General features: G+C 38.8%; 7 protein-coding genes across 12 annotated transcripts in view; 3 read left to right on the top strand and 4 right to left on the bottom strand.

The window, feature by feature from the left end:
• LOC104819966 (40S ribosomal protein S6-2) lies at nt 1-1,665 on the bottom strand. The gene is made up of 6 exons (XM_010550292.1): nt 1,568-1,665; nt 1,418-1,482; nt 1,054-1,111; nt 837-945; nt 461-733; nt 1-350 (listed from the first exon to the last, which is right to left on the bottom strand). Exons 1-6 carry the CDS (start codon nt 1,571-1,573, stop codon nt 109-111), a joined length of 753 nt encoding a protein of 250 aa, XP_010548594.1. The 5' UTR covers nt 1,574-1,665; the 3' UTR covers nt 1-108.
• Nucleotides 1,666-2,273: 608 nt separating this feature from the next.
• Nucleotides 2,274-5,022, bottom strand: LOC104819967 (CSC1-like protein At4g35870). Its single transcript, XM_010550293.2, has one exon. The coding sequence runs from the start codon at nt 4,868-4,870 to the stop codon at nt 2,438-2,440; it is 2,433 nt and encodes an 810-aa protein (XP_010548595.1). The 5' UTR covers nt 4,871-5,022; the 3' UTR covers nt 2,274-2,437.
• A 1,260-nt stretch (nt 5,023-6,282) lies between these two features.
• Nucleotides 6,283-9,478, top strand: LOC104819969. Of its 6 annotated transcripts, none has more exons than XM_019203260.1 (5): nt 6,283-6,340; nt 6,830-7,942; nt 8,029-8,216; nt 8,290-8,516; nt 8,597-9,478. In XM_019203260.1, exons 2-5 carry the CDS (start codon nt 6,868-6,870, stop codon nt 9,297-9,299), a joined length of 2,193 nt encoding a protein of 730 aa, XP_019058805.1. In that variant the 5' UTR covers nt 6,283-6,340; nt 6,830-6,867; the 3' UTR covers nt 9,300-9,478. The 6 variants fall into 6 exon arrangements, with proteins under 6 accessions (XP_019058805.1, XP_010548599.1, XP_010548600.1 ...); XM_010550297.2 differs by lacking the exon at nt 6,283-6,340 and adding an exon at nt 6,400-6,730 and having other exon boundaries at nt 6,820-7,942; XM_010550298.2 differs by lacking the exon at nt 6,283-6,340 and adding an exon at nt 6,400-6,730.
• Nucleotides 9,479-9,520: 42 nt separating this feature from the next.
• Nucleotides 9,521-11,597, bottom strand: LOC104819968 (mitochondrial outer membrane import complex protein METAXIN). The gene is made up of 6 exons (XM_010550294.2): nt 11,381-11,597; nt 10,524-10,861; nt 10,365-10,441; nt 10,194-10,254; nt 9,931-10,075; nt 9,521-9,826 (listed from the first exon to the last, which is right to left on the bottom strand). The coding sequence occupies exons 1-6, from the start codon at nt 11,538-11,540 to the stop codon at nt 9,660-9,662; spliced, it is 948 nt and encodes a 315-aa protein (XP_010548596.1). The 5' UTR covers nt 11,541-11,597; the 3' UTR covers nt 9,521-9,659.
• Nucleotides 11,598-12,310: 713 nt separating this feature from the next.
• LOC104819970 (spermidine hydroxycinnamoyl transferase) lies at nt 12,311-14,227 on the top strand. The gene is made up of 2 exons (XM_010550302.2): nt 12,311-13,295; nt 13,773-14,227. The coding sequence occupies exons 1-2, from the start codon at nt 12,344-12,346 to the stop codon at nt 14,162-14,164; spliced, it is 1,344 nt and encodes a 447-aa protein (XP_010548604.1). The 5' UTR covers nt 12,311-12,343; the 3' UTR covers nt 14,165-14,227.
• Nucleotides 14,228-19,211: 4,984 nt separating this feature from the next.
• Nucleotides 19,212-19,919, top strand: LOC104819971 (uncharacterized protein At4g30180). Its single transcript, XM_010550303.2, has one exon. It carries the CDS (start codon nt 19,310-19,312, stop codon nt 19,835-19,837), a length of 528 nt encoding a protein of 175 aa, XP_010548605.1. The 5' UTR covers nt 19,212-19,309; the 3' UTR covers nt 19,838-19,919.
• Nucleotides 19,920-20,659: 740 nt separating this feature from the next.
• Nucleotides 20,660-23,906, bottom strand: part of LOC104819973 (ATPase 2, plasma membrane-type) — a 6,653-nt gene continuing 3,406 nt past the window's right edge. The window contains exons 5-16 of the mRNA XM_010550304.1: nt 23,706-23,828; nt 23,528-23,632; nt 23,277-23,421; nt 23,018-23,182; nt 22,581-22,819; nt 22,446-22,478; nt 22,271-22,352; nt 22,002-22,162; nt 21,705-21,878; nt 21,421-21,603; nt 21,132-21,313; nt 20,660-21,012 (exon numbers count right to left, since the gene is read on the bottom strand). Of these exons, the coding sequence (XP_010548606.1) occupies nt 20,919-21,012; nt 21,132-21,313; nt 21,421-21,603; nt 21,705-21,878; nt 22,002-22,162; nt 22,271-22,352; nt 22,446-22,478; nt 22,581-22,819; nt 23,018-23,182; nt 23,277-23,421; nt 23,528-23,632; nt 23,706-23,828 (1,686 nt within the window). The 3' untranslated portion in view covers nt 20,660-20,918. The remainder of the gene's footprint in view (nt 21,013-21,131; nt 21,314-21,420; nt 21,604-21,704; nt 21,879-22,001; nt 22,163-22,270; nt 22,353-22,445; nt 22,479-22,580; nt 22,820-23,017; nt 23,183-23,276; nt 23,422-23,527; nt 23,633-23,705; nt 23,829-23,906) is intronic.

The following is a 23,906-nucleotide window of genomic DNA, read 5'->3' on the forward strand; positions in this document are numbered from 1 at the left end:
TAGCAAATAAAGAAACAGCCTTCAAAAATGTTATCTGCATGTCATTTGAAACACAACTCAAAAGATGAAATCTCCCACACAAAACAAAACATAACAGGAAGTGAGAATTTAAGCAGAAACAGGAGGCTTGGAGGCAGCAGAAGAGAGCCTCGACCTTTTCTTGGCCAAACTCTCACTGCGACGCTCTCTCTGCTCCTTCAAACGGGTTGCCAGAAGCTTCTGATACTCAGCCGCGTCAGAGTTGGCCTTTGCGATTCTCTTCTTCTTCTCCGCAATTCTCGCCCTCTTCCTCTGCAGCGTCAATGGAGTCACCAGCCGCTGTATCTTGGGTGCCTTACTAACCTTCTTCCCTGCAAACACACCACCAAAAACTCGAATTTTGTCAATACTTAGGCAGACCCTTTTGATGGAAGAAGAGTTTTTGAACTTGTTTGAAGTGATGTTTATGTTTTTGCTTTACCGGTTTTGGTTGTGAAGGTGCGGCGGTATGTGTTGACGTATTTCCTGACATCGTCCTCCTTGGAGAGGTTGAACAATTTGCGGATCTTCGACGCCCTTTTCGGCCCTCTCATTCTCGGCTTCTCGGTATCGGTTAGCCCGGGAAGGTCGTTCTCACCCTTTTTCACAATAACAAGGTTCAAGACCGAGAGGTCGGGGCTCACTATGCATCCACGGACAGACTTTCTTCTCCGCTCTCCGTTTCTCCTACCGTACCCTCTGAAGCAAGGGGTGCCTGCCCAAAAGACATTTAAGTGAATTGTGTAAAGCCCATACAACATTTCATTGAATTGAAACTAAATCCAGGAGATTAGAGATGAAAGAATAGGAGATTGTACCTCGGTGAAGCAAGAGACGTACACGGCCAGGAGTGAGAACTCCCTGTTTCATTGGGAAACCCTGTTTGTCACATCCTCCCATGATCTTGAAGACATATCCCTTGAACTCCTGTAACAACAGACAGTTTAAAAAAAAAACTCGAGAATGTTTACACAATCATCAAAGAGAATGAATTTCTCAAAACCCATGGAAGGATTTAAAGAAGTGAAATCATACCTCTCCCAAGGCATCTCCACTGACTTCTTGAGAGATCCTCTTGTCAAAGAAAGCCCGGCTGCATCATCAAACCTCAAACACAATTAACTTCACCCAGAAAGGAATGGCACAGAACGGAGCGAGCGTCGAACATCACTAGAATCGCTCCGACAAACAAACACAAAATCTTAATCCAAACCCGTTAAAGCAATCACAAAACCTAGTTTGAGGGCCCGGAGAATACATTGACGAAAAGGGGCGAATCCTAAGGAGAAATTCTACACGTCTATCGTATCTAGAGAGGCGCATTAGCATAACGCAGCATCGTGTCAAGCTCCACGAAGAGTTTACTAAATCAGGGCATGAAAACAGAAGAAAAACTTACAGTTTCTGATCATCATCGATCTCGAGCTTCTTCTGGCAACCAGTAGTCGGATTCGCTATATTGAACTAAAACAGAGACGAAAAGGCATATCGATATAAGCAACCCTAGAGAGAATTTCTGCGAAGAAATACAGAGTAGAACGGAAATCACCTTCATCTTCACAGAGCCGCAAGGACACCGCGAGAGAGAGAAGATGAACTATAGCCGCTGCTAGGGTTTTTCTTCATTAGCGCAGCCGAGTTATATCGACACTAAACGGGTCGGTTTTGGATTAACCGGACCGGGAATGGACCGGCCCATGATAAGATGGAGAAATTAAGAACCCATTGGAATTTAATAGCTAACTACTGTCTTTAACCCAAAAACATCAATACGAGGTAATTGTTTTACTTTATAATTTTGTAAATATATATAGATTAAATTAAACGAAAATCAAGTGAACCAATTTGAATTAAAAAAATAGAAATTTTAAAAATATAATATTGGAGGAAAATTACATACAAATTCTGATGTGAAACTATTGTATTTTAATAACGAATACATGAAAAACACAATGGGACAAATTGCTAAAAGGATTCCCGAACTTTGCGTTGTATTTGGTAATGATGAATGTGCAAACTTTAGTTTTGAAGATACAATACCTCAAGTTTTCGGTAAAATTTTTCTTTCTGAACTCTAAATATATTTATATGGAGAAAAAAATGTTGCTACGTTAACAAAACTATATACTATAGATTCATAAATATCATTTATACTATTCACACAAAATATATATCATAACTAAATATCCGAATTAAGTCGGTCGTGTTTTAGAATTTAAAAACCCTAATTTCGATTTCACCGCCAATCCAACGATCTGATTAAACTTCAATTTATCAATGATTTTATCCTTTTTTTTCATAAGATATTTTGATTATGCACAATCATAATATACAAAACTACAGAGGGAACAGCAAAATTTCCTCGGTTCTATTAGGACAACAAAGAGAATCAAGCAACCAAGTCGTAGAATCATCATCATCATCTGTGGTGAGTGTCCCAGTCGAAGTTGGGTCGGGAATAAAGCTCGTAATCGATGGGACCGTCGACGAGGTCGTCCACTGTCTGAAACCCTCGAAGCAAAGCCGGGTGAAACCTGTCGGAATCAGAAGGCAGGAGTTTGTACATCACCAACACTCCCAGTGTGAAAATGGCTTGGAGCTTTGTGGAATCCCCCTTCACCCAGAAGAAAAGCAACATGGAGACTAGGAACAAATCTACACAGAAGCGCATTATACAAAACACCGTGTCCATAAGCTTTCCCTCGTTGCCTGAAGGGAAACCTCGGACTCTGTACACAAACAGGAAGTTGTATTTATCCACGATGTATCTATACCCGAAGTAGACAGCCCCCACAGGAACCACGAGTGGGGAGAGCGCGGAGTATATCATCGTTAGGGCAAAGATGGTGAGGTTGAAGGCGTAGTATTGGGCAAAGTCGAATTTCTGTTTCGGGATTGGGGAGGTTCGGCTGATGGGATATTCCGCGAGGTCATGACCCAACAACCCGGGAGACTCAAATGTGTTGTCGGGAATAAGTGGTGTCTGAAGGCTGATTGTGTCTTGATTTTCCAAAGGGTACTCCTCGTTTTGCTCAGGAACCAGTTGGAGCATGTCGTTCTTCCTGAATCTCTGGATCTTCTTCTTGATCCACGGGATTGGTGCCAGTAGATCGAAGGAGATTCCCAAGAAAGTGCTCGTGATGAGGAAAGCCAGAGCGGAAAGGCATGATCTTGATAAGAATGAAGGACTCATGTATTCTTCAATCCTCTTGCAGTCCTCGCCGTCCAAATAGCAACGACCCATTTTTAAGAGCGCGGTCTCGAGTGATGACTCGACAAGAGCTTTCAGCACGATGAGGTTCACAAGGAAGAAGCAAACCATCTTCAAGAGAGCCGCTCTTTGTTCCCCAGACACAGTCAAGTGTCGTTCAAACTTGGAAAAATAAGAGAGAACCGAGGGAATAATAATGTACATGCTGATGAATATGATGACGTTAGGCAAGAATTGGAAGATCAGAGACCCAATCCACCCGGAAGTTTGCACCCAAGTGAACCACGACTGGGCATTATCCACGGCTTCGGCATTGATGATCCGCCCGGCACTTATCAAGGCGCTGATCAAGGCAAGTGGAGAACTGAAAAACACAAGCATCAGCAGCAGAATCGAGTTAACAATTACCCGTCGCATTCTACAGGAGAATTTGGTTAATCCCAGATTATTCCAGTAGATGTCGGTAGCCAGAGGTGATCTCTCGACTTTCCACTGGTTCCTCTGCAGCCGTAGCTCGGTCACAGAGAAGAACTTTCCAAATCGCCTTGATCTATCCGTTCGGAAATCCTGAATAGCCTTATTAGCTGTGTACACATCCTTAAATACCACAAAAGCAACCCCAGCACATTGTGCTCGTCCTTCTTTGTAAGCTGACAACTGAGTCTCCAACTCAGCTCTCAACTCTTGCAACTGTCTTAGCTTTTCTTCATCAGTAAAACCCATCCGCTCAGTAATCTGAGACCACGGTACCTTCACCTTCATCCACAGAATGCGTACCCAACTCAGTAATCCTCCATGTTCGACACTCTGAATCTCCTCAGGCAAAAGCCTAGAGTCCATCCTGGCAACCAACCAAGTAATATCATCCCTTACACGAACCAATTCTGTGGCAAGATCATCCAATGCGCATAAATCCATAGGTATTATGATCTTGAAAACTTTACCCGGATACTTTTCTCGAAAATACTCTTCGAACACAGATCTATCAGATCCTAAGGTTTTCGGTAAACCCTGAACCATAATAGTAAATAAGGCAGTAGAACTCGTATTTGGGTCGCTGAGATTACCGTTCCCATCTCTAAATCTAGTAAACTTAAGCCTCCCTTCAATGGCAGAAATCCCAAAATGCGCTAGGAGAACGACAATCACAACAAAAGCAAAATGAACCCAAAGCAGACCCGAACCTTTCTTAATGTGGGTAATCATCGTTTTGGATAATTCATCATTCAGCATAGCGGTCCCGGCATATAGATTCAACGGAAGCATAACGGAGACGGCCAAAATCGCGACGGAGAAAAGGAGAACGAAGCTACCACCTTCGATGAGGAGGAACTGAGCTGCGTCAGCACCACAGTGACGAGCGATTTCGCGACACGTGGCTTTCCAGACAGCGAGGAGCTTGGAGAATATCGCAGACGGACCAGGCATGCGATGGTGGTCGCTGCGAAGCTTGACTAGGAAGAAGATGGATACGCAGCAAAGAAGACCAATCGCCGAGATGTTAAGCAGGTACTGTATGTTTCCGTACCAAGCATCGGGAATCTCCGGCGAATCTCCGCCGCCACTGGAGGAAGGCGGAGGAGAGAAAAAATCATTCGCGGCCATCGGCGACATCGCGGAGTGCGAAAAGGCGATATTCATCGCGATGTCTCGCCGATTAAGACAGCCAAATTTCCCAACCTTCCTTCAATTTCACGGTATTTAGATTTCTTCGAGAGAAATTTAGGAATTAGGGTTAGATTGATGGAGATGCCGTGTAGTATGAACCTCAGCTCTCCAGTGCAACAAGAAAACAAAAAAAAGACAATTTACTATTTATAATTTTTTTCCAACGATTTACAAAACAGACGTTTATTTAAATCCTAGTTATAATTTGTTTGGGGGTAATCTTCTATTATGTATTAAATTATTACTTAATTTTAGACCATTTTGTAGACTCAGAATGAACAGAGCCCAAGGGGCCGATAACAAATATTCTCAATGGGCCCAAATGAGACAATTTGGGCCTGGATGATTCCATCATGTATGGCATTTCCGTGATTAGGTTGAAAACCAGTGGTAGTTAGGGAAAGGAAAGAGGGCCCATTAGGCTAGAGACAAATTCTTCATGGGCCCAATTAGACAGTTTGGGCCTCGACGGTAGACGTGGAAAACAAGTCACCGAGGCATCATTTAATTGCATTTACAAAAATTCTTCAATAGCACCTTGGAATTACGAAAACACCCATGCCTTGGTGTTTTAATTACTCATCTCCAAGCAACGCTCTCTGAGGCTCTGAGAGAAATCCATTATTATTCATAATTGAATTAAATAAATGTGATAAGGACAATTATGTCCTTATTTGTGGGTCCCATTTTTGCCACCAGGATTGTAGATTACTAGGTTCGCCGAAGATCTAACGGTTATAAATGTGTCAGTGCTATTTATAATTGGAAATAACAATAATCTATTTTTACGACAAATATGGTTTTAGACTTTTAGTACATCGAGATTCTTATAAACAAAAAAAAAAAAAGAGGACAAAACAAACCCCTTTTCAATGCGGCATCGCTAATGTTAAGTATGCACCCTTTATGAAATAAATATATTTGTTAAATCTAAAACTCAAATACATTACTATCTCCTAATTTTCTGCTCGTGAGTATTATACTAATGAATTTTTTGGGTTGCATGTAGAGACTTAATAAGATTTTTTTTTTTTTTGCAATGTCACAAAGAGATATGATTAAGAAAAGTAAATCACCTGAAAATGAATTAAGGGTTAAAAAATTAAAAATTTCATGTCTTAACACAATGAATAAAGTACGAACGAGGCAGAAACACACATGGAAAGTGACGCTTCGGCCAGGCAAAGGCAGGGCCAGTGGCAATTTTGAAATAAATAAGAAATCCGAGGATAATTGTAAGTGCCAGTCGTACGCCGTTTCACTTTTTTTTTTTGTATTTTTATGTTTTTTTTCGTCCTCTCCTTCTCTGTCAAATTTTTGACCGTTGTTCTCCTCAACGTCTCTCTCTCTCTCTCTCTCTCTCTCTCTCTCTCTCCCCCTCCCCATTTCCGTATCTACAGTGACCGTCACGCTCCAGCGTCTTTTGACTTGAAACTCGGAGGTGTTCTCTGTCTTCTGTCTGTCTCTTTATTTATATTATGTCCGAAACTTTCTGGGTTTGTCCTTGGCTTGCATTCATAGTTCCTAAGCATTTCACGAGATAAATTGAAGTCATTTGGCCACCATTCTTCATCTGGGTTTTCCTCGATTGAGTTCTTCGTTCCCCATCTTGTTTTGGGGTTCTAACACACTCCTGAGTTTTTGAGTTTCCATTGTCTGAACTTGAAAAACAAAATCTTGAGAAGAAAAATAACCATTTCTGTAAATGGGTTACAGATTTATCTCATTGTTTGCGTGAAATCTCATAGATTTTCAAATTCAGTAATCGATTCGCTATAATCTGTTTTTCAGCTTTTTTTCTTTCTGGCATCAATCTGTAGTCTCCAAGTCAAAGTAATATTCCGTTTATTGTAAACTAAGCAAAGAATCTCAAACTTTGAGGAATGTTTTTTTTCATGGGTAATCTGATTCATGGTTCATAGTTCTGTGCAGTGTCTGGATAAAGCCATTCAAGAGACAAATCTTCGGAAATGGGATGTTCTGAGTCGAAGTTGGACCAAGAGGAGGCGGTTCGGATCTGCAAAGACCGTAAACGTTTCATCAAACAAGCTCTGGAGCAAAGAACTGAGTTCGCTTCATGTCACATTGCCTACATCCAATCTCTGAAACATGTCTCAGATGCTCTCCGTGACTACATCCAAGTAGACGATCCTCTCGGATCCTCGTTGGATTCGTTCATGACGATCTCGCCTTCGAGAATTATGCCTCGGAAACTGATTCAAGACGAGCCAGGATCGGCAATGAAGGTGAATTGCTTGGTGGCGAGTGGAAGCAGAGTGGTTACTGTCGAAGAAATGCCTCCTGTATTACCAGAGACGACGTTTCGGGTTGAAGCCTATTCCCCAAGCCACCATTACGGTGGCGTGGATCGGTTTTTCCAGTATCCGTCGTCGTCGTCTTGGAACCCGATGACGAATTCTCCCGAGCCTTTGCCTCATAGCTCGAAATGGGATTTCTTCTGGAACCCGTTTTCGTCGTTGGATTATTACGGATACCCTTATGGACAAAGTGATCAGATAGATCGGGTGGACTACGATATCAAAGGGGTGAGTCAGGTTCGGGACGAAGAAGGCATTCCCGAGATAGAAAAAGATGATCATAACATGAAAGCGAAAGAAGAAAGGGATAAAACGGATAGAGGTTGTTGTACCGAAGAAGTTACGGTTGAAGATATCGAGGAGGAGAAGGAGGGAGAGGGCGAGGAATATGCGGACGGTGGGTGTGAAACCACGAATGATAACGACAAATGCACGGGAACCCGAGAACAGCGAAGCGTTGAGGTGTCGAGCATGGAAACTACAGGGCAAGTAGCCGGAATCGGTAGCCGAGAAGTGAAGAAAGTCGGTGATGGAGATGACCCGAACTCCGAAACGCCCGGATACACGGTGTACGTGAACCGAAGGCCGATGAGAATTGCGGAAGTAATTGAAGATCTTGAAGATCAGTTTAGTACCGTTTGTAATGCCGCCGAGGATGTCTCGAGCTTACTGGAAGCGAGTCGAGCTCAATACTCTTCGTCATCGCCATCCACCGGTGAACTCACTGGTAGATAGCAATATCATCTTCTTTCTGTATCAAATTCTGTTACTATGAATCCCCGTTCTGACTGTTGAAGAAATCTGTCTTTGCAGCCATGAAAATGCTGAATCCCGTAGCTTTGTTCCGCTCAGGCTGCTCGTCGAAATTCTTGATCAGTTCTTCCGCTGCTTTGACGGAGAGCGGCGATCTTTCGGACGAAACTTGCACGGTCTCGGGCAGCCACCAATCGACGCTGGACCGACTGTTCGCTTGGGAGAAAAAACTCTACGACGAAGTCAGGGTGAGAAACTCAACCGGGTGATTCTTGTAATGTCGATTTTCTCTCTGTTTTTCTACTTACTGCTGCTTCGCAGTCAGGAGCGCGAGCGCGAATCGCGTATGAGAAGAAATGTACGCTGCTGAGGAACCAGGACGTGAAAAGAAAAGACGATCCTTCGTCGGTCGATAAAACCCGAGCCGCGATACAAGATCTGCGCATCCAGATCAAGGTATCGATACACTCGATCGAAGCAATCTCCGAAAGGATCGAGGCATTACGTGACAAAGAACTGCTGCCTCAGCTTCTCGATCTCGTTCACGGGTACACTTCCGTCTTTTTGTCCGGGCCGAAAATTTACCTGTGACACAATAGTAAGAACCATTAATAATGCTTCTTTACAGGTTAACTCAGATGTGGAAAGTGATGGCAGAGTGTCACCAGATACAGAAGCGAACCTTGGACGAAGCCAAGCTGTTATTAGCGTGCACACCCTCTAAGCTTAACAAGAAGAGACATTGTTCATTACCTGACACAAACTCTAACAGGTTAGCTCGGTTGGCTCTGAACCTTGAAGCTCGGCTTAGAAACTGGAGAGACTGCTTCGAAACGTGGGTCACATCTCAGAGATCTTACGTGCTGGCTTTAGCCGGTTGGCTCCTCAGATGTTTCAGATGCGATCCCGACCCTGAAAAGGTTAATTTAACGTCTTTTCCTCACCCGTTATATGAGATCTGCATCCAATGGTCAAGGTTGCTCAATGGCTTGAACGAGAAACCTGTGCTCAACGGTCTGGATTTCTTCGCAGCCGGAATGGGTTCACTCTATGTTCAGCACCTAAGGGAAGAAGATCTGAACCAGCTCGGGTCAAGGGGGATTAGACCCAGGTCGGAAGGCATGGAGCTTGTAGAGGTTGATAAAATGGAAGAGGCGATGACAGACGAGAAACTGGCTGAGATCGCCGTTAGGGTACTCTGTGGTGGCATGGCAGTTGCAGTGAGTTCACTCACTGAGTTTGCCGTTGGTTCGGCCAAGGAATATTCGAAACTCGCAAGCCAACCAGAGGACAGCGCGTTGGCTCACCATTCCGACCAAAACGAGATATAAATTTCTCTTCCCATTTCTTCTAATTATTGATTTATTCTCGGGTTAAGGTTAAGATTAGTTTAGGTTTGTTCTGTGAGCAGCATATTCTGCTTTGGGGTTTGGGTTAGGTTAGTAGGACCTATAGGTTGTACCGAAAAGTCCTTCAGTTTTGGTCTTTAGTGTAAGGGACTTTGATACAATGTCTAGTCTCGGAAATGAACCAGAATCCGTGACCCAACCCGTAAAACGAGAAGAATCAAATGACAACTTCAGAGCCAAAAATTCACTGTTTCTCTTCTTCCTTTCTCTATTCTAGAAAGAAAAGGAAAAGGGTTTATATCAGAAAGGAACATTACCAGTCTCATTTGTAGAGGTCTTTGTTTAGTCATCATCCTCATACTCTAGTTCATCAGAACTGACTCCTCCCATCACAGACAAGTAAAGAACAATGGCGATAAACTGTGCAGCTAGAAAGAACCTTGCCCTTTTCTTAAACTTCTTCTCCTCTTCCGTCTTTTCGCCCTTTGGTTTGCTCTTCGGCTTTGAACCTGAATGGGTTAAAATTTTGGGTATATTTTTAAGAGGCTGAACATAATAATAAGCTCTAGGAGGAAACGATGTGAAAGTATATATAGGCCTTGATGCTTCTTACTCTTTCTCGAAAACGAGGATGCGAAAGAGTGAAGTGGAGAAGGAGACGAAGAAGAAGAAGCCTCCAGGAAATCCGACTTCAGTTTCTCAGCATATCTCACCAGATTATTATGCTCCATAAGTTTGCTTCGAAGCACTGATGTTTCCTGATCGTAACACCAGGGAGAAGTTCCCTAAGTTCAAGGAATTTATACAACGGGTAGATTCTACAGAGCACAACATAAAGTGAACTAGTAGACTACTAGAGCTCGTTAGCCAACTCACTGGTAGTGCTTGGAGTGTAAAAAGCACATGCGCAAGAAAGAAAGCATCCAAACTCGAGGGCCTGTAGGAAAAGCATAAGAGGAACAGATCCAGTCTTCCAAATTTCGGGAGTAATACGATCCAGAGAACAATTTTTTTTATTAACGTGCAAAATATTTTGTAGAACCTTACCTATCCTCAAAGAGAAACTTCTGCTCGCCTAATCTAGTTGATAAAGCCGTATATGCCTCACTTGCCCTTTTGTATATCTGTTCACATGTATGAATGGATTCATTACAGAATCAATAACTAGAACAAATAAACTGATAACATAATAGATTAATGTTTCACCTGTTTTGCCCTTTCTTCAGCGTTGTCTTTGCTAATTCCAAGTTGGGTCTTGGCCATGTACATTTGCTTGAGAAACAGAACCTTGCTGATCACCCAAGGCAGATCCGAATAGTAAATTTCCCATGCAGAACTTCCCTCAGTACCAATCCAGAGCTCATATGTAAGTGCTTCCCCGAGCCAGGATACTATAAGGGATTTCAACGATATAAACTCCGGAAGAGACTGGAACCTAGAATCCAGATTGACGATGCCATCTCTCTTCAAATTTTCAATAACCCCTCCATTCTCATTATTGTATGCAACATGTGTACTACCAGCTTCAAAGTATGGTATTTGATCTACAAATAGAAACACCAGGATGTTGTTACGACGTATATACAAGCAGACATATCCAGAAAGGGGCATGAATTCATCTACCAATCTACTGAAGGAAACCCAGAAATCACAAGCTGCAAATACGTTCCCGAGACCAACAATTTTCAACATACCATTACAAAGCCAAAGTATTCGAAGATACACATAAAATACTTGAGAGACAAGAAGACAACAATTCCTAGATAATGGTGATCAATCCTCATGGAAATGCTCAACTAAGAAAACCCACAACGGAAGAAAACGAAAGCCTGGTCAGTACGTCCAATTTTCAATTAAACTGATTACCAATAGAGTAATGGTACCATCTCGTATCTGAAACTTCTCTGGTTTTTCGGTTTCAAATCACTGTTCTAGATTACACATGTCATAAAGATCAATGAAACACTTCAACACAAATTCGAACAACAAAGCTCATAGATTGCCATCAAATTCTTACCGGAGTACGCGGTTAAAAAGGAGAAAATGGAGGAAGAAGAAGAAACCTGAATCGGGGAAGGTTGAATTGAAGGCCAATTGGAAAGGAACTTGAGCCAATTTGAGGTAGACGTAAACGGGAAGACAACTAGGGCAGGCTGTTGGGAGACCGAAGTAGGGTTTCCTCGCGACCAAAGTGAAGTCCACCGTTTCTTGCTCGCCTTCCATGGCCGGTTTCTGTAAGATCTCTGTTTGCCCTTCTGGCCTTTCGGGAATGAACTGTGTCGAAGAAAACCAAGTGTGATGGTGGCCGATGAAGGTTTCAGCCGGACCGGGTCGGGTCGGGCGGGTTTCTTGATATGGATTACAAAGTTAGAGTTTGGAGGCTGTATTCACCATCAGGCTTGGGCTTCTTCAGGCCCATGAAGGACCTAAAATAATTCGAGTTTTTTAAAATCGTTAATTTAATTTAATGAAGTTTTTCATGATTAATATATATATATATATGTTGGTTAATAATATCCACAAACCCTTCTTCTATAAAATTATGAAAAATGATTAATTATCTTTTTATGGATATTTAACAACTAATTCAATGATTTATGAATAAACTCCAATTAATTTTCCTAAAAATGTTTTAATTAATTTGGCACTGAACAAAATTCTTAATCAAACATAAAAACAATATAGTCAAGTGTAAAACATGCAGAATTTTTATGCCTTCTTATAAATTATTTTTTTTATTTTTTTGGGTAAATGGTAAATATTATTTATTTATTTATTTATTTTATTTATTTATTTATTTATTTATTTACAGGAGTTAGAAATTTAAAGCCCAATAAGCATGAACAGATAACCAGCCTAAAATTGACCAATATATGTTCCATTAACTCAGCTGTTCCAAAGGAAACAAACTCATTCACGAGAAAACCATTTGTACTAAAACCCTAATTTACATACTATAAATTAATGCCACAGTTTTTCACTTAGACCAAAAAAAAATCCTCAAAGTACACACATTGTCGTTTGTGATGGCACCGGTTATCTTCAAAAACTGTTACTCGGTACAACCGGCCGAACCGACATGGACCGGCCGGTTATCCTTAACCGAATGGGACCAAGTCGGAACGATAACCCACGTTCCCACCGTTTACTTCTACAACAAACCACCTGAAAATTTCAACGTCGTCGAAACCCTAAAGAGCTCACTGAGCCGTGCGCTTTTCCATTTCTACCCTTTGGCCGGCCGCCTCCGTTGGCTCCCGAAAAGCCGCCTCGAGCTCGAGTGCAATGGGGCGGGCATTCCATTCGTTGAGGCGGAATCCGAATCCGAGCTTTCGGGTTTCGGGGACTTCTCCCCGTCGCCGGAATACGAGAACCTTGTGCCGCAAGTAAACTACGAAAACCCTATAGAGAAGATCCCTCTATTGCTGGTCCAACTCACCAGGTTCAGATGCGGCGGATTATGCCTCGGCGTCAACATTTCCCACGCCGTCGTCGACGGGCAAAGCGCACTCCACTTCATCTCCGAGTGGGCGAGAATCTCCTGCGGACAACCTCTCGGTACAGCCCCGTATCTCGACCGGAGAATCCTCCGGGCCGGCGAACCTCCGGCCGTGAAACCACCGCCGTTGGATCTGAAAGAGCTTGAGCAGCCGCCGCTGATGATCGGAGCAGAGGATAACGTGGAAGAGAGGAAGAAGGATACGACGGTGGCGATGCTGAAACTGGACAGAGCTGACGTGGAGAAGCTGAGGGAGAGAGCGAATAAGAGCGAGTTTTCCGATTCAACCAGGTCGTTTACGCGTTACGAGGCGGTGACGGGTCACGTGTGGAGGTCGGCGTGCAAGGCACGTGGCCATTTTCCACAGCAGCCGACGGCGTTAGGCGTCTGCATAGATTCACGTAGCCGGATGCAGCCTCCATTGCCTCAGGGGTATTTTGGGAATGCCACTCTTGACGTCATTGCAGTGAGCACTTCAGGTATAGTTAGTGAATTTCCCCCCATGATTTTTTTGGATTAATTAGCTTAATCTCGGTTGCTTCCTAGTCAAGTAACTACTTTATTTTTAACTTATTTCTTTTTGGCTTTTTTTTTTTGCTACTTCTTGGTCTATAATAGGAAAATATATTGGTTTTCAACTATGTGACATTAAAATTATATGTTAATACAATTTTATAAGAAATTGTAAACATCTCAAACATAAATATTATAAATATTCTTTTTTTGTCTAAAACATATCATTTTGATTATACTGTTAATTTTCCCACATGATATAATTAAATGAAGTTTAGTCTTCTTTTGTGGTGAATTCATAAGAAACTATAAACACTTCAGACTCATATATTATGAATAAATTTGGATTATACTTTTTAATATTTTCCCAAAAAACATAATTAAATGAAAGTTTAAACATCAGCATGCATATGTACTCTTCTTTTTGCATCTAAACACAACAGGCGAGCTGATCTCGAACCCACTCGGGTATGCGGTGAGAAAAATCCGAGAAGCGATCAAGAAAGTGAACGACGAGTACGTGAGATCGGAGATAGAATACCTAAAGAACCAGGAAGATCTGAAGAAGTTTCAAGACCTGCATGCCTTGGGGAGCACGGAAGGTCCATTCTATGGAAACCCTAATTTAGGAGTGGTGAGTTGGCTAACCCTACCGATCTACGGCTTAGATTTCGGGTGGGGAAAGGAGGTTTACATGGGACCCGGCACGCACGATTTCGACGGCGACTCGCTGCTCTTGCCGGACCATGAGGACGCTGGCTCGGTGGTTCTGGCTCTGTGCCTTCAAGTGGCTCATATGGAGGCTTTCAAGAAACATTTCTATGAAGATATTTAAACTCGGGTTTTTAAATTATAAACTAATTATATAATTTGGTAATAATGTGTTGGCTGATGAAGACATAACTGAAAATAAAAAATTGACTAATATCAATGGAGACAATATTGGTTTTTTTTTAATTGACGTCATTGTTTAAATTATTATTCAAGTAAAAAAAACTTGGAGTAATTGAAAAATGGGCTCCAATATTAATATAATATTTAAATGACAAATAGTGTATGAAAGGAGAAAAAAATATGTGGAGGAGGTTGAGACTCGTTGTTGCAATTCTTACCAAATACGAGGAACTCTCTTGCCAGTCTGTTTCCCTTCGTGTTATCTGTCTTTTTCTCTTATCTGCATACACAAAATATACATTATTATGTCATATATATATATATATATATATATATATATATATATTAAACTATTAGAAATAGTATTCTATGTAGTTTTAAAAAATAACTCTAACGTGATCTACCATCTTAATTTTTTTATAAATATGACAAAAGATCACCTAATTCTTTTTTTTTTTGTTAACGAAAAATCACCTAATTCAAATCATTGATAAGAAAAATATACGATTTAGATATGTATTGGGTATCACATTTGTTCTATTTTTCAGATATTATATTACAATTACTAGATACTAAAGTATTTCTAAAAATGTAAACGTGTTCTTTTTCTTATACCACCTTATTATACCCAAACATTAGGTCATATTAGTGTTAGAACATAAAAGGATTTTTATTTTTTATTTTTTTAAATTTCGATAATATTTATTGACAAAGCAAATATAATTGTGTCGTGGTATTTCTTTTTTTTTTGTGTCGCGGTATTTATTGAATGGGAAAATAGAAAATGGAGGGTCAAAACCAAAATAAGTGGTGCACGTAGGGGGCATTTGTGTAAATATATCCAAATAAAGAATACAGACAAAAGACATTAAAAAGAAAAAAGAACAACACTCAAAATCAAAACCCACATGAGATGTGTCTCCCCTTCCCTATCCAAACCCATGTCTTTTTTTATCTCGCCCTCCATCCATCAACCCCTTTGGGACCCACTTTTAATTCCATAAATTACTAACATTTGAAAAAAAAAATGAAAAATTCTATATAAATATATAGACTATAAAAAATTATAGACAAAAATCTAATAACTTTGAAAAAAACTACGTAAATAAACAAATTTCTAAATACTATTGAAAGATTTGATATTTATTAATGTCAGAACAACGAGATTAGGTGACAGAAATTAATTTGATTATCATCAAATTCGAATTAATATTCTAAAACTATCTTATAAAAATTTTGCAATATCTATATATATACATGCGATTTACAATATTTTAACCACTCTTCAGGGTTTGTACAAGTTATTCTGACAATGCTGTACGATTGTTCATTATTCTAAAAGATATATATATATATATATATATATATATATATAGCAATTTACGTAAAAAAACTGAAAAAAAAAATTAAATAATTAATTAATGCATGTGCGTTTTATTTAAATGTATGGTTGGAGAAAGCTGCATTTTTCGCAGTAGCTATGAATTAATTTAATCGACAAAGCCACGAAACCCTATAAGAAAATTGAATTCCCAAGAACTTACATCACTTGCATCCTTCGTACACAACGTTCATTGGTATTTTACAAATAAAATATGGAATGAAAAAACAAACAGATCTTATAAAATTTACAATATTGTGTAGAAATCATCTGAGTCATTCGTAAGCAAAAATTGTTATAGACCGATGTTTTTCATTATTCCGAATTATTTATAATTCTACAAAGAATTATATCCAAAATCTTAAAAAAGTGGAGATTAATACAATCTTAAAGATACTAACCTATCGATAAATTTTTTTGGTATAATGTGAATATATATATATATATATATATAAAGTTTGGTGTTTATAATCCGATAATATAACGACCCGTGACCGATACGGAATGTTGAAACTATCATCATACAACAATACGAGACATTTCAACGTATTTTGTCCTCACTCGCAAATACAACGAGATACTTTTTATTAGGTTATCCACCATTAGATTGCTTTAAAATCAGCATGATTAATTGGAATTCTCTCAAAATAGTTAAACGAAAAGACATATACATCTTGTTACTATTAATAGATCAATCAATTCTTTTAAATTATCTTAAACGGTAAAGTCTCATACCTATATAGTCTTCAGATCTCTTTTATTTCGATGCATTCGATTCATTTCTATATCTCTCTAGTCTAGTGGTACTCGAGAGCCTTTTTTGTCCGTGTTATCTGCAACGACAAACATTACTAATTCTCATTATAATTCGGGATATACAGAAAATGTCTATATATAAATTTTGTTGTATAATGTGAATTTATATATATATATATATATATATAAAGGTTAGTGTCTACAATCCGATAATGTCTATATAATAAATTTTTTTTGTATGATGTGAATTTATATATATTGATAAAATTGGATAGTTATATTGGTAATGTCTATATGCTATATGACCTTTTTGAAAAAACGTTTCTAATCAAAATGTTTATAACAACAAAGATTCGAATCGGGACCATGGGAAAGATAGTTTTCTTGAAAAAAAATATATTCTAATCTCATTCATGTTTTTAAAAACCTCTATTTTCTAGAAGTCATTCAAATAGTCTTACTCATTCGTACGCAAAAAATCGCTACAGAACTATTATTGCCAATTTTTTTTTATCATATTGTGAATCTTACGTTTTAGTATTATGAAAATTATAATTCTTAATGAATGATTAGTGCAATCGTAACGACTGATATTAGCCGATAACAAATTTATATATAGCAGTATAAAGTTTTAAGATTTTCAATATCATTCTTTATAGGGAAAATCGCATATAAATATTTGAATATTTATAAAATTTTCAGATACACTGAACTATAAAACTTTCATGTAAATATCTAAATTTTTTTAAAACTTTCACACGAATACCCAAATTTTTTAAAATCTCTCAAATAAAACAATATTCGTTAACGATGTTTAACGTACATGTTCAAATGTTAAGTCATCATTTTTTTACGGATTCTAATAAATTAAACGACGCTAATATACATTTTGGTTTTTTTTGAAAGATTTCCAAAAATCTGGGTATTTGTATGGAACTTTTGAAAATTTCATATTATTTATATGGGAGTTTTATAATTTATGTATTTATGTAGAAATTTTATAAAAATCCAGATATTTATATGCGATGTTTTCTTTTATATATATATATATATATATATATATATATATATATATATAATCGAACCACCTAATTTTAATCCATGTCACTAAGCAGTTGAAGTATCTAAATTTTCCAACATTACTTAAATGAGGTAAACAGATGAGTCGAATCTAGATGATCACCATTATACTCATACAACGAATCTATTGAATATTTATTATATTTAGTGGAAACAAAAGTCAAAGTTTAACTCACGTTTTGCACGTTATATATTTAAATAAGGCGTGTGATTAGACTAATTAAATCATCAATGTCGCAATTAAATACAAATTACAGAAATCTAATTTTTCTTGCTGCAATTGAACCGGTGCGCCTACCCTTTGACTTTTTGAGGGAATAAAGAACACAACAAAATTATTTTAAATGGCAGCTTTTTCATATATATATATATATATGTCATGTGTGTGTGTCATGAAAAATCAGAATGTATGTTGTGAGATTATTGGAAAAGTGTATTGTTTAAATTTAATGTGGATTTGATTGGAAATACTTCTGTTCTTTTTGAAGATGGTGTGTATGAAACTGGAAAAGGGATAATGGGCCACTTTGTTTACATCAGAAGAGAAATATATATATATATATATATATATATATATATATATATATATATCGGCATTCAAAATCTCAAGAATGTGACACAATTTCAATACCCTAATATATGTAGTTATAATTAAAAGCATATAAACAACTTGTTATTATTTTTACTGCTGTCTCGATGCACAGATTTCAAAAGGGTGTGTGAGAAAATGGCCAAAAGAAAACGAGATTTTGGGATGTGGGTAATGAAACAAAGTATACATATGATAAGAAAAAGTCCAAAAGATAATAAAATTGTAAACACACATACATATATGCGTATAATATGTAAATAGTGTGTGTTTGAGAGAGAGAGAGAGAGAGGCATGTGAGGGCATTAATAAGAGGTGGGGTTTTGTTTGATGTGTTGTTGTTGCTATGGTTCCACATGGTAGGGGGGACTTCAAGTCTCTCTCTCTCTCTCTCTCTCTCTCTCTCTCTCTCTCTCTCTCTCTCTCTCTCTCTCTTTAGGGTAGGTGTAATGAAGCCAAATAAGAGCTATTGCATGTGACTCCATGTGGTTTTTTCTTCCACACCATCATTATTTCCTCCTCTCTTTCCATCTCTATTCCTCGATGTACACTACTATATGTTTTAATGTGATGTTCTTCGATGATTTTGATTTTCCTTACATTTTGTTTAATCAGTTTGATTGCGTTTGATGCAATATCTTCATAATCTATACATACGTTCATACATATATATATATATATACATACATATATGTGTGTGTGTGTTTCAATGATAGAATTTGGTCTTATAACAAAATGAATATAGTAGGCATTTGTAGCATAGTCTAGGCACTTTTTAGTACATATTTCTTATAACAATGCAAATTAAACAAAAAGGTTACTATTCAAAGGTCGATTGAACTCATCTTTCTTATAATAATACAAATTGAAAATTCTATATCCTATAAAATTAAAATTCTAAAATTCTAAAACACAAGCCTCTTAATAACTCCATAAACCTCATAGTTTTAACTTTTGAATTCTCCAATTTCACCTCTTAAAACTCCATAAACCAGGCTAAAATATTATCTAAAACTTAAAGAAGAGGGCGTGTATGTGTTAAATATCTCGTTCTCCTTGGCTCCCACAGCATCAACTTGGCTCATATACATGAGTAGGACCCTCTCTCCCCACCCCCTCTCTCTCTCTATATATATATACATACACACATCAATGTAGGTATGTATATATGTTGTATCTATCTCTCTCTCACATCGGGAGTTTGCTATATAAGTGTCCCCTTCGCAATCTACCCTAGCAACCAACAAAACTTCGTTTCTTAAACCATATTCTCACATCACATGGAGTGGCAAACAAACAAGAGGAAACGTGTATTTTCTCTGGAACCAAACAGGAACCCAACTGCTGTTTTCGCGAGAAAATACGCAGACCGCTTAGTCCCGGCTCTCAAGAAGATGGCCGCGAACAAGCCCTCTTCGAGAGACCACCATCTACAGTCCAAGTTCGAACGATACGTGAAGCACGAAGTCGACATGGCATTGGCCTTGTCTGCTCAAGATTTCGCTTGGAGCCGTTTCTTGCGACAGAAGTTATCTTGCCCTAACGACATCACCACGAGTACTACTTCTTCTTCTAGCCCTCAGCAAACCCTAGGCTTCGACGAGATGAAGTTTCTAGAAAGATCCCAGGAAAATGGAGAAGAAGAAGAAAGAGGAGGAGAGATAAGGAAGAGGCTGAGGGAATTGCAGAAGCTTCTTCCCGGAGGAGAGGAAATGGGTGTGGAAGAAACGTTAAGTGAGATTGGGAGTTACATTGTGTGTCTTGAGCTGCAGATGATTGTCCTTAAATCTCTTGTCCAAGAACCTTAATTTTTGTGTTTTTTTGGTTTAATATGTTATTATTAAGGTCCATTAGCTAATTTTTCTAAATTGAAAATTTAAAGATCCTTTTATTCTAATTTTTTCATCTCCTCTTTTTTCTCCCTTTCCAAATTAAGGATGATATTTTTAATTCCATAAGGGATGGGTTAAATATTTTTAATTTCATGTTCACAAAAATATCATTTTAATTCATACATATATGCCTTTGAACATGTAATAGCATCAAATCGAGTAATATAAAATGATTGTTTAAATTCAACTAAGTTAAATGTAGCAAAATTTATCCGATAAAAAAAGTTGCAAGTACCATAGAATAATATCAGAGATAACTTTTAATTTTTTTTGGTGGGATTTGAGATATCACATGTAGCAATTACAATAAAAAAAAAAGGTATCAATACAAATGACTCAAAACAAAATGAAAATGAAAGAAAAAGACCCAAATAAAAAAAGGAAATAAATGACGTAATATGAATTTGATTTTATATATATAAGAGTCATCCATATCTTTGCACGTGTAACGCATTATTACATGGACAAGGTACAACGTGACAACATATCAATTTCAAAATTTGGAGTATTTGACCTAATCTATGAATATGGTATCCAAAATTTTGATAATAACAGGAACCCAATTTCTTCAGATGGTAAGTCTGAATCGAAAGAACGAAACGGCGAAATCATTGAAAATCAAATTGTCATTGAAAAAACTGCATCATTCACATGGGAATGAAATTCTACTTTTTAGCATTACTCGAGGATTTTGGAAAAATCACATCGAGTCTTGACATGGGTTTCGATGGATGTGAGTTCACCCAAAAGCATCATCATCATCATCATCATCATGTTATTGCATGTAAAAAGACTTGTGAAGAGTGCAAAAATTACAATGGCTCATCGAATAAGAGCTAAGAAGAGTGAGTCAAAACACAGCAGAGACATCCTCCGTTTTCTTCAAAGGCAAGAGAGGTTTGGAAGAGTTATGGCAATGAACAAAGTTCTCTTCCGATCATATAACCTTAGAGATTAAGAAGAAGAAGAAGAAGAGAACAAGGGTCATCCTTCTTGTCTAAACGGTGTAATGTCCAGGAGTGTCAATGTCCAGTCCCTTCAGCTTCACCACTGATTCCACATGACCCTTTAGTGTATGCAGCTCCCTAAGCCTGGATTCACCACAACACACTCGACGAATTCAATAACGTTTCCACGTGAAAACCATCCGAGAAACGACAAGCAACTTTGTGAAAATGAAATCATCACACGGGTTTTGTTTTTTTTTTACCTCGCAATCTCGGCTCTTCTCTTGGCTTGCTCTGCTATCTCTGACAATTCTCTGTAGCTTCCTTTCTCGGGGAAGATGTTAACCTGCTCTTTTGGTTGAAGACCGTGCAATGTCCTTTGCGCCAGCGCCCATTGAGCCTCTCTCTCTTCTTTACCGTAATCTTTCTTCGTCGTGAAAGCGGTCTGTTCGACGAAAACATGATACAAAGGATCAGAATCATCGCCTCTTTCAGGGCACATAAGCAATGAAGAGAGATCCCAGAGGGAGATATATATATATATATACATACCTTGTTCTCGAACAAGTTGGTCCAGGCTTTTCCACTCAAGATATATCGGATGGCGAATTTCATGACGTCCAATGGGAAATATGTCACCAGAGAATATAGCCAGATCACACCGGCCCATCCCCATCCGATGCCCTTAATCTTAGCAAATCCCCAGTCGGCATACACCGCGATGAAAGTTGCAATCTTTCATTTGGGACGAGGAGAAATGAATTAACGGATTCATGAGGACACTCTTATTGAAAAATGTAATCCGAATCTGTAAAAATCTGTAACAGATAACTTACCAATTGTGCAATAAGAAAGGCAGTCACCAGTAACAGCCCGGGACGTTCCAAAAACGACCAACTCCTCGACCTCGTGACAAAGATTAGAGCTTGACTGATAATACTAACTTGTAGATACAAAGCGGCCATTACCTCATCCGGGCTGTTCCTGATAGACCTCACACCGAATTTGTCCTGTGGAACCGAAGTTTAAAAAACTTTTTTTTGTAACGATTTGAATGATGTTTTAAAACATATGACTTCTTCTGCAGCACATTCAGCCAAGAAGGAAAAGAGTGTAAAGCTTAGATAGTGTACCGAAAAGAAATCGGTCTTGTACATCACCCAGAAGAAAATGACGGTCATGATAGCCAAGTAGCCTCCGAGCACAACTCCGGTAGCGAAAATCTCTTTGAGTTTCCAGCTATCGGGTGTGGGAGATGGCTTGACTCTGTCTTTCGAGATAGTCATGATGGTACCTAACACATTTTGTATAACACCGTGAGATAGAAGGGAATTGTATCAAGAAAATGGATCGGATGGAGAAACGGGTCGATGTTATACAACGGAGATAGTTATAAGCTCACCGTCGTTAAGAATTGCAATGATCAGAACCATGAATGCTGAGAAATCAAATTTCCATATGAGAGCAATAAGCATGAAACCAAACTGCAATCAGAGCAAAGATCCAATTTTTTTTCAGTGAACTATGTATAGGTAATTCATACGATTAGAAAGGTGAGAGAATTCTGATCTACGTACCACAATACGGATAGTAATTGAGACAGCGTAAATCTGTAAGAAAAAGGCAAAAATAGAGTAAGGTTAGTTTTCAGTGCAAGTGAAAAAAAATGGTGGATAAGACTGAAGGGAGGAAACGAGAGATAGAAGACGGACGGTATAGTTCTTCATTCTCTGGAAAATGGCCCGGCTAGTGAGAACGGCACTGATAATAACGCTCAAACCGGGTTCGGTGAGAACAATATCCGAAGCACCCCGGGCCGCGTCTGTGGCATCAGCAACAGCAATACCGATATCTGCCTTCTTTAGAGCAGGAGCATCATTTACACCATCACCCGTCATCCCAACAATGTGCTTCCTCTCCTGCAGCTTCTTCACGATTTCGTATTTGTGCTCTGCAATTAATTTAGAAAAAAAAAAAGATTAAAACTTTGGATAACATACTATTAGAGTGTATATCCGATTGTTCGGTTTTAGCTTTTTTTACATACTACAGATACTTGTATTTGATGATCAATTTGAATAAGGCAGAAAATTTCTCCATTTCCATTTCTGATTATTGATATGATTAAAAAAAGCAGTTTAAAACGGACCTGGGAAGACGCCAGCAAACCCATCAGCTTTCTCGATCAACTCCTCGACGGGAATGGATGCAATGTTAGAGTCCTTGTCCTGACCGAGCAAAGTAGCAGATGGATACATGTTGGTTCCCATTCCGAGCCTACGACCAGTTTCCTTACCAATGGCAAGCTGGTCACCTGAGTACATAAGTTAAAAGAGCAAGTTAAAGAACAAAACATATGTAAAGTACTTGTCCTGATGATGAACAAGTGAATATTAAGACATAGTTACCAGTGATCATCTTGACATTAACACCGAGATTCAGAGCTCTCCTGATGGTTTCTGCACTGTCATGTCTTGGAGGGTCGAAAAGAGGCAACAAGCCAACAAATTCCCATGGACCACCAGGGCTTTCCTTTGTTTTCTCTGGCACCACCTGAGACAAGAAGTAAGATCATGAATCAGAAAATCGAAATTTTTTGTTTCTGATCCAAATGGAATCTACTGAAAAACATCATATTCATGGGATAAAAAAACGGTACCTGACGAGCAACTGCCAATGACCTAAGCCCACGCTCAGCGTATTTGTCAATAACAGCATGCACCTTCTTCCTAAGGTCATCCCTGGCTTTGGAAAGATCAAGGATCTGTATGGAGAATTTAGTCAGACGACAGAATTTTTTTTTTTAAATATTAAGCTCTATCTGTCAGATTCATCACCTGCTCGGGAGCACCCTTGCTGACCCTGTGCCAGTTACCATCAGAATCGATGTAAGTCAAAGCAGTTCTCTTGTCCACAGGATTAAACGGAAGGAAGTGAACCTCCCTGATCCCGGCTCGTGCCTGCAAAAATGGCCGAGGTGTGGAAATTAGACATGAAAAACTTGTTCCAACACTCTTTCCTGAAACTTAGACCGAGTA

Source organism: Tarenaya hassleriana, unplaced genomic scaffold (genome assembly GCF_000463585.1).
Source record: "Tarenaya hassleriana unplaced genomic scaffold, ASM46358v1 Cleome3, whole genome shotgun sequence".
In the NCBI taxonomy this organism is placed as follows: domain Eukaryota; kingdom Viridiplantae; phylum Streptophyta; class Magnoliopsida; order Brassicales; family Cleomaceae; genus Tarenaya; species Tarenaya hassleriana.